The 9,048-nt window shown below is 34.6% G+C and overlaps 1 protein-coding gene across 1 annotated transcript in view; it reads left to right on the top strand.

The window, feature by feature from the left end:
- Nucleotides 1-9,048, top strand: part of NIPBL (NIPBL, cohesin loading factor) — a 165,227-nt gene that overhangs the window by 130,749 nt on the left and 25,430 nt on the right. The window contains exons 19-24 of the mRNA XM_009285164.1: nucleotides 309-389; nucleotides 1,455-1,555; nucleotides 3,427-3,565; nucleotides 3,793-3,875; nucleotides 4,923-5,055; nucleotides 5,978-6,121. Coding sequence (XP_009283439.1) covers nucleotides 309-389; nucleotides 1,455-1,555; nucleotides 3,427-3,565; nucleotides 3,793-3,875; nucleotides 4,923-5,055; nucleotides 5,978-6,121 — 681 coding nt within the window. The remainder of the gene's footprint in view (nucleotides 1-308; nucleotides 390-1,454; nucleotides 1,556-3,426; nucleotides 3,566-3,792; nucleotides 3,876-4,922; nucleotides 5,056-5,977; nucleotides 6,122-9,048) is intronic.

Below are 9,048 nucleotides of genomic sequence, written 5' to 3'. Positions count from 1 at the left end.
TCCTATCGCTTGTTACTTGGGAGAAGAGACCGACACCCACCTCGCTACAACCTCCTTTCAGGTAGTTGTAGAGAGCGATGAGGTCTCCCCTCAGCCTCCTCTTCTCCAGGCTAAACAACCCCGGTTCCCTCAGCCGCTCCTCATAGGACTTGTTCTCTAATATCCTTTGATAACTGTATTTGCAAATAATACGAAGTAATACATCTTGTTGAATACCTTACCTGCTGAATGATTAACCTACTTGTGAAACTGCATAAATATCAGTTTGTTAGTCAAATATACTTACAATAATTTCTTTCCATTGATAGGTATCGTCTATGGGAATAACACCTTTCTTTGTAGAAAATGTCAGTGAACTACAGTTATGTGCCATCAAATTAGTGACTGCAGTAAGTACTTTTTAATTTGCAGTTTCATGTTCCTGTATAAGAGTTATTAGGGCATTTACACGGGCTGTATTTTCTCTCTGGTAGAGAATTGGAGTTTAGAACTAATTTTATTCTTGCATGTTTTTACAGTTTGGTATCATAATCTATGAACAGTATTAAATCTACCTGAGCTGCCCTTATTCGCAAAGTACTCTATAGGAAGAAATATCCTGCTTAAGCAAGGAACTTCTTAATTTTGGTTATGTCATTTAAAGTGTAAACACAAATCCCTTTCTCTTACCTGTCCTTTCTTGTCCTAAGAAATCTTAGCAATGTGGTTTTCCTTATTTCCTATGTTAAGATTTGAATTTATGCAATGGAATAAGGTATAGAACGAGTAGGATACTTCCATGTAATGCAATAAATTCTTTTCTTCCAAAGAGGTGGCTATGTGAAAAATTCACGGGGCAGATAAAATATTATTTCAGGAAAAATGCAGCACAACACAGATGTGCTTGTTCAAGTGGGAGTTTTTCATCTTTGTAAGGATGATATACTCCAGTATTCTGCCTAAACAAAAGGAGAGGCAAACAGTCCTGACCCTGTAAATTGAAAGAATATGTCATGCCAGGTAAACTTTAAAGCTTCGGATAGGAAGTAAAACTGGTTTCCCAAATGTGCTCTACAACCATACATGTGTTCCTGTAATTTATGTTACCACAGAGTTTTGCTCTGTACTGGAGTCTGAAAGCTTAGTGTTACACTGTTTGATTTTCCTATACAGTGTATTCTACCATTGACAGAAATTTTTAAAACATAAGGTATTTTTAAGAGCTATTACACATTTATGTTATTTGAAGATTTTTAAAAATCTATATTTGAAAAAGTTTTTATGTATTTTATAAAGAAATGCTTGCTTAGAAAAAACAAAGTAATGCATTAAAAACAAGGTATGCATTAATTATAATTTATTTAAGTGTCATTTAAGGTGTATGCTTTTATGTAAATTTTTTAACAATATATTTAACAAGTGATATTTTACGTAACAATAAATAATTTTCTGACAATCCTGTAACTGTTAAATAGGTGTTCTCCAGGTATGAAAAACATAGACAGTTAATACTAGAAGAAATTTTCACTTCCCTGGCCAGACTACCAACTAGCAAGAGGAGTTTGAGAAACTTCAGGTAATTTCTGACATAGATGAATAACTTCTAGACAGTAGCATTTACAGTTTTGTAGATGTAGGATTTTAGGCTTCAGTATTAACTACTTCTTTAAAAATCTGCAACTCCCCAAGCTGCACTTTATTAGAGGTTGATACTTCAAAACCATGAGAGCAGAATTGCCTGACAAATGTCTTGTAATAATCAGTTTGTTATGCCATCATGTTTGTGCCTGCTTACGAAAATAATTGAAATATCTTATTATTTGGCTCACTAAGGATGTAAATTAGTGTAATGTTAGTGTTCATTCAGAGGGGTTTTTTGTTGGAAAATTCTTTGGTTCTGTTTGTATGGAGTTACATAATTTCTTCATTGCTAAAGCTTAATAGGAAAATTGTGGCTGAATTTCTTTGAGGACACACTCAGAGCACTCTTTCCAGGAAGGAAATCAATCTAATATCCCTTTGAATGAGTTTCATTTAGGAACTACTTTGTTCACTTTAACTGTCTTTTAAGCACTTTAGCTGGATTTCAGTGCATCTTCAGAATAATAGTATAGGTTTAGGTTCAATCTGAGAAGGAATCTGACCTGAACTGGATTTCAGTTAAAATTGAGGTTGGGACACTTTAAATGATTCTGAAACGTTTGTTGTTGGTGTTGATTTTGTTCCTTGCTTGCATACATCTTGCCCCCAGAGACAGACAAATTGTCAATTAAATATTTTGTCCAATCCAGGGTGGATGAACAGGAAATAACTAGGAAAAGAAATACACTGAAACTTTGAAGTTGAATTCAGCGACCCTAATGTTAACATAAGTGCTTGTTCCTAGTATTTCCTATTGTTTTGGTTATAGACATCAGAGAGATCTAGCAGATAGGAAGGTGGTAGGAATAGGAGCGTAAATGGTAGATACACTCTTCTGATTAGGACCTGTACCAGAAGGAAGTCACTATCTCAAGGCCACGATGACTGCACTGTTTATCTGTAGAGTCCTAACGCTGGTCTGTTAAAGGGCATTCTCTAACTGTGGCTACAGTCATGAAGGGTAAGCTTACACAAAATTTGATATGAAAAGTTTTTCTCTCTGAAAGTGGTCAAAGATAATTTCATAAAGATAATAATTACAATCTATTTTGTGCCCAGTTAGTATTTTGATAATTTGGGGAGAATGATGTCAGGGATTATCACCTTTTCATATTGCTAAGGGTAGCAATAGGGGGTGTTGATGTATGTATGGGTAGTAAACACCATACTATTTCTCAGGTTATATCATGGGAGAAACATGGAGTGTATTCATACTGGTCTTACCAACTGAGACACGCTTAAGGCACACTTAAAGACACTTGCATGCTGAAGTTCATAGTCTGTTATGCTACCTCAGATTACCATAGGTGTAACTCTTGTAGAAGTCAGTCCAGGTCATGGTCACTGTTTTCTGTTGTTTCAAAGTCTTGCACATTTCACATACATTAAATAATATATAAGTAATTAATTATTAGGGCAACAGTTTGGTGTATTTTTTTTGTGTTGTGTTGGAAATGGATATGGTATTATAAATAATAAGCCTATTAGTAAGTGCCTTAGCATGTAGGTGTTTGACTTATTAAATATTCGTGTAGATTCTGTTGGCTGTTGAACTTCACAGATACTCTGCTAGCCCATCTGTGGGCTGTTTCAGTTCATCTCTTCTGCCTGAGAATAATACTTACTGTTTTTGTTAGACCAAATCTTAGACTGCATAAGAGAGAAACAAATGACTGGATAAATGTCTAGAACACAGATTTCTAGCTGTGGTAATAATTTTAGAATTTATTTAGGACCAAAAGGTTTTGGTTTGTTTTGTCTTTTTTGTTTAGTTTTAGTGTTAATGCTGTCTTTTCTTATTAACAGGTTAAACAGCAGTGACACTGATGGAGAGCCTATGTATATTCAGATGGTAACGGCACTAGTTCTGCAGCTTATTCAGTGTGTGGTGCACTTACCATCAGCAGAAAAAGATTCTAATTCAGAGGAGGAATCAAACAAGAAAGTAAGATATTTTTAAAAAGCCATAATTTTTTTTTGTATGCAGGAATGACTTTGTGTGTTTGTAGGTATAATATTTTATTATGGTGCTCAAACATTGTAATTTGTGGTGCAATCAAACATTGTAATTTTATGTCTGCTGTAATTGCTTGTTGCATGAGGAATACTGATCTGGAAATCACATTTCTGTGTATGCTAAAATAATAGACAAATATATCTTGTTATTTTTAGGTGGATCAAGATGTGCTTATTACTAACTCATATGAAACAGCCATGAGAAAAGCACAAAACTTCCTTTCTATTTTCCTTAAGAAGTAAGTACTGTTGCGTTCTTTAGCGTATTGGTGAAACCAACTCCAAATAAATTCTGTCATACCTTAAGACAAACCTAACCACTTCGCAATGCTAAATACCTACTCATAAAGTTATTTATAACAATATACTTTATAGATCCCTAAGAGACATATCCATCTGGACAAAAATTTTTATGGAACAGAAATTCTGCAGAAAGTTCTTTATACATTTAAGAATCTGTTTGATAGTTCATGTAGGATGCTTTTATTAGGGGTCTGTTACTCATCTGAAGCTGGAAGAGAAGGCCAAGTAAATATTTAAACGGTAAAACCATATTCATTCAGTCATCAGAATGACAAAGATATAAAAAACCTAAAAATTACTTTCATTTAGCTAAAGTTAGGAATGTCAATAGCTCAACAGGGGAAAAAAATATAGTATACCTGAATAACCAAAGGATTTCTAAAAATAAGTCCTGAGGTTTATTATTCGTGTTAATTTCTACTCTTAAGCTGAAAGGCTATTTAATAGCCACCTAGCAATCTCTCTGCATGCTTCTGGTATCATTAAAGTTAGGGATGCCACATATAAGTGAAACACTATCAGGTAGGTTATCTTTTGATTTTTTTACATTCTGATTTTAACCTTTGTGGAGCATAATACTGAGACATCTTATCACTGTCAGATAAATCAGACCAAGCTTAAGGAATATAGACGCAACACCTCCTAAATACCCCACTCCAGCTTGAGCTTTACAATTTTACCTACTTTGTCCATCCAAGTTAATGCAGACTTTGACTTAAAGCAATAAATAAAAAAATCTTAGGAACGAAATTCTACTATCGTGGATTAGCTGCTTTACTTGCAGTGTGACTTGGAATGGTAACTGTTTAAACTATTTCTCCATAAATGAATAAAACAATCTTTCTGCTAATATTTCAGATATTTCTTTTAGAATTGCATAAAACTGTTTTTCTGATTAAACATAGGATTGCTTCCATTTATGTCAGAAGAAAAGCTTAAATGGCTCTTAAATTTACTTACAAAATGCATTTTCTTTTAAACAGGTGTGGCAGTAAACAAGGGGAAGAAGATTACAGGCCACTGTTTGAGAACTTCATTCAAGATCTTCTTTCCACAGTCAATAAACCAGAATGGCCAGCTGCAGAGTTGCTACTTAGCTTATTAGGAAGGCTATTGGTAAGGGATTCTTATTTTTAACTAATAGATTAATTTATTTCTTATTACAATGAAGACTTGTTCATTTCAGCTGAAACTACTGGAGGAATGCTTTCTGATTGTTGACACACATGCAGCATTTAAGGGTTTTCTTACTTGTATCACTACTATGTAATACATAGATAATAAAATTTGGGTTAGAGGATCATTGATATGGAACTTGTTAAAGATTATATGTATACAGTTTCTCATGGAAGTCCGCTTCCACTATTCCATGACATTTTCAACATGAAAAAATGCCATTGTATAGCATCTAATAAGTGTAGATACTCATTTGGAGTAAATTCAGACTAATAGCTGTAACTATTCATGTTAAATATCTTCTCTGGACTATTCCTTTAGCGTGGAACCTGAAAACAATTAAGTGGTTTATTTTTTTACCAAAAATAGCATTTACTTATATTTTACAGAATGTCAATGTTTTTGTTGACATGTTTTTTGAGAGTTGTTCTTCAGTATTACAACGTAATTAACACAGGAATTTGAGCTGTTTCTTGGAAAAATATTTTATGGTCCTGTTCCTGGTAGAATGTAGCTTTCTTTATACTTGTGTGAATAATGAGGAAGTTGCATTGTGATGCTTAAGATCTATGCTATTGCAAAGGATATCTGCTGTACTAGTTGTCCTGTTTATTTTATGAAAATATATATTTTTAAAAACTCTAACAGGAGGCGTATTTGGGGAGGCAGAGAGAGATCCAATAAAGGAAGAAACATTAATGTAAAGTAAGTAGCGTATCTGTGATGTAATAGTAAATTACATAATTTTATGCGGCATGGAAGTTAGGTGGAATTTTTAATAAGGTCAAGCAATCTCTTGTGAGAAGAATCTCAGTTGCATAAATAAATACTTGTTTTTAACAGTTTATTCTGTTTTTCTTAGGTTCACCAGTTCAGTAACAAATCTACAGAAATGGCATTAAGAGTTGCATCACTTGACTATCTTGGAACTGTAGCTGCAAGACTGAGGAAAGATGCAGTCACTAGCAAAATGGATCAAGGATCTATAGCCAGAATCCTCAAACAGGTGTGTGAGAGATCCTGTGCCAGTGGATTGAGATGTATCCATTCAAATACTTGGAAATTTTAAAGATGTTTGAAAAATTGTCATTGTGGAGAATCAGTCTTCATTGTTCAGATTTCTGAATCAAATATACTCGATTTATAAGTATCACATTTGCTAGCTCATGTCTTCCTTGCACCATCTCTGTAGTGATCATATGAAGTGATTAATTACAGTGGTTAAGCCAGTTTTCTTGTTACAATATAGAGGAAATAATGGAGCAACAGTTGGATTCTATCTTAAGAGGCCTTAAAAATATGTATGTATGTGCATTTGCTATCACAAAGTGGTAATAACTGAGCTTCTGGCACTGATATACAGGCTTTATAGAGTTAAACTGTTAGGCCTGTAAGGTTAGTTTTTATGTGATGTAGCTGGTATTGGTCTCTCTTTTTTTTTTTTTTTTTTTTTAACTGGACTTGCATCTCTCTTTCATTAGAGAGTGCATATTTGCATTTCTGCTAATGCGGCTCCAAATCTGCAAGGGTGGCAACACTTATCGGAGCAATGTATGCATTTGGGCTCTATACAGTATGTAGTATGATGAGAAAATCTCAGATCTGATGTGTCCTTTATAAAAATGCAGACTTGCACATTTCTTAGGGACACTATGCATTTCTTTCTGAACTACTAACTGTTCTCAGCCTGATCTAAAGTTGAGTAGTCATATCAAGCTCATTTCCCTTTCAGTTACCTGAAAAGACTACAGATCTATTACATGTACTTTATAAAGACTGTTACAGATTTGTGTTGAAGGAAAAAGTTCTGCACTTTACAGGTATTCAAATAAAGGATCAAAATTAATCTACTCCTTTATGAGGCTGATCCTTCCCATAACTTTTGTCGATTAGAATATTCTACAACATATAGCGTCAAGTCTTTATGTCTGTGGCTTAATATAATTTATACTTCTATGTGCTAAGAGGTTATAATTCTCCTCTGTTGGCAGCGATTCTGACAATTCTACATTAGACTTTGTAGGGAAATACTTCAGAAGAATCCTTTTTTTTTTTTTCCTTATCTCCAGAAGTTATAATAGTATTGAAAGATATTCTAAAAAGATATATACCCGAGCGGTGACCTGAATTTTTCTATTTGTTTTGGGGTTTTTACAGGATCAGGCAGTAACTAGGCATTGGTATCTGCAGAAAATAAAATTTCTGTGGGCAACTGAGTGCTAAAAGCATTTTTTTCAGTTACTCAGGAAGCTTGACATCAGTGATGGTAGGCAGTACCATCCGTGCATTGTCGAAGGTGTGTACTATATAGTACCGTCAGTCAGGGTAGACAGTGTGTTGTTTATAAATTATTTGTTACATAAGGACAAATAAATACTTGGAAATGTATACTGGAAATAAACAGCTTCACTTTGCTGTTCAAATGGCAAGAAAATAAGAAGAGGCATTCGTAGACATACTCAGCTGTCATCATCAGAAACTTAAATTATTACTTCCATTCAGAAATTAACTTACACCTCTACAAAGTTTTCTTTCGTGCTGAATTGAATACTTAGACTCTGTTAGATATTTCCTTTTACACTCTGATATCATTACCAGGATATTCCCCAATGATTGAGGAATGCTTATAACTTTCTCTACTGTGGTTTGGACCGATGACCCATAGATTAGATTTAGGAGAAAATCTATTCTGTTTTGACATTTTTAAACAGTAGGTTGTTTTTTTTTTTTTAGAAATCTGTCATGGATTGTCAAGTTGATTGGAACACTTGTGCATGCTTTACAATAGTTTATCTCTTGATACACTGATGTTCTGGAGTTGTAACTGTACCTTTCTCCACTTGCTGATCTTTGCAAGCTATATTATGTACTGTATTTGTGACAAGAGTCTCAATCTGTGCGGTTCATACAGAAGTTAAGATGGTTATAAGTTACGAGTTTTATTGCTGAAGAAGTAAAATGTTCTATAGCTGGAGAATTTTAAGCCAGAAATTATTCTTCTACTTCTGTTGTCAATATTGAATATGATTTGTTGTGGGCTTCACAGTTTGTCTTTGTTTGTTCTGGGTTTTTTAGTTGTTTGAAAATAGTTAGGCAGTTAAGGTTCATCAAGCAACCCTTTTATTCAGCCAGTTATCCACAGAATTTAACATTTGTTGAAGGCCAGAATTTTGAATCACAATGTGCACATATATTAGGGTGCCAAATATATATATAAACCTCTATTAGTATTATGTGCATTGTAGACATATTTTGAACTCTTGAACTCATTCGTTTTGGGGAAAAAAAAATCCTGTTGTCTGCTGTAACATTAGCAACTGGAAGGACCTGCATATTTCAGTATAAAGCTAAGGAAAAAAGGATGGTTTCTGGGTTTGGTTTTATGCTGTCTTGTAGATGTTGAGAAAGTTAGTTCATTGATACTGATTTATTCTCTATAACCTGTATATGGGGAGAAGTACATTGTCTCGTGGTCATATACAAGATCGTTGTTTGATTTACATAGGCTAGAACTATTTAAGAGATCAGGATATACATAGAATCACAGAATCAATGAATGATTTGGTTTGGACGGGACCTTTAAAGGTCATCTAGTCCAGCCCCCCTGCAATGACATCTTCAACTAGATAAGGTTGCTCAGAGCCCTGTCCGACCTGACCTTGAACGTTTCCAGGGATGGGGCATCCACCACCTCTCTGGGCAACCTGTGCCAGTCTTTCACCACCCTCAGCATAAAAAATTTCTTCCTCATATCTAGTCTAAATCTACCCCCTTTTAGTTTAAAACCATTACCCCCTGTCCTATCACAACAGGCCCTACTAAAAAGTCTGTCCCCATCTTTCTTATAAGCCCCTTTAAGTGCTGATAGGCTGCAAGAAGGTCTCCCCAAAGCCTTCTCTTCTCTAGGCTGAACAACCCCAACTCTCTCAGCCT

This window comes from Aptenodytes forsteri, unplaced genomic scaffold, assembly GCF_000699145.1.
Source record: "Aptenodytes forsteri isolate BGI_AS27 unplaced genomic scaffold, ASM69914v1 Scaffold120, whole genome shotgun sequence".
Lineage (NCBI taxonomy): Eukaryota > Metazoa > Chordata > Aves > Sphenisciformes > Spheniscidae > Aptenodytes > Aptenodytes forsteri.
Note: the sequence above shows the minus strand (reverse complement) of the source record. Positions and strands in the feature narration are given on the sequence as shown.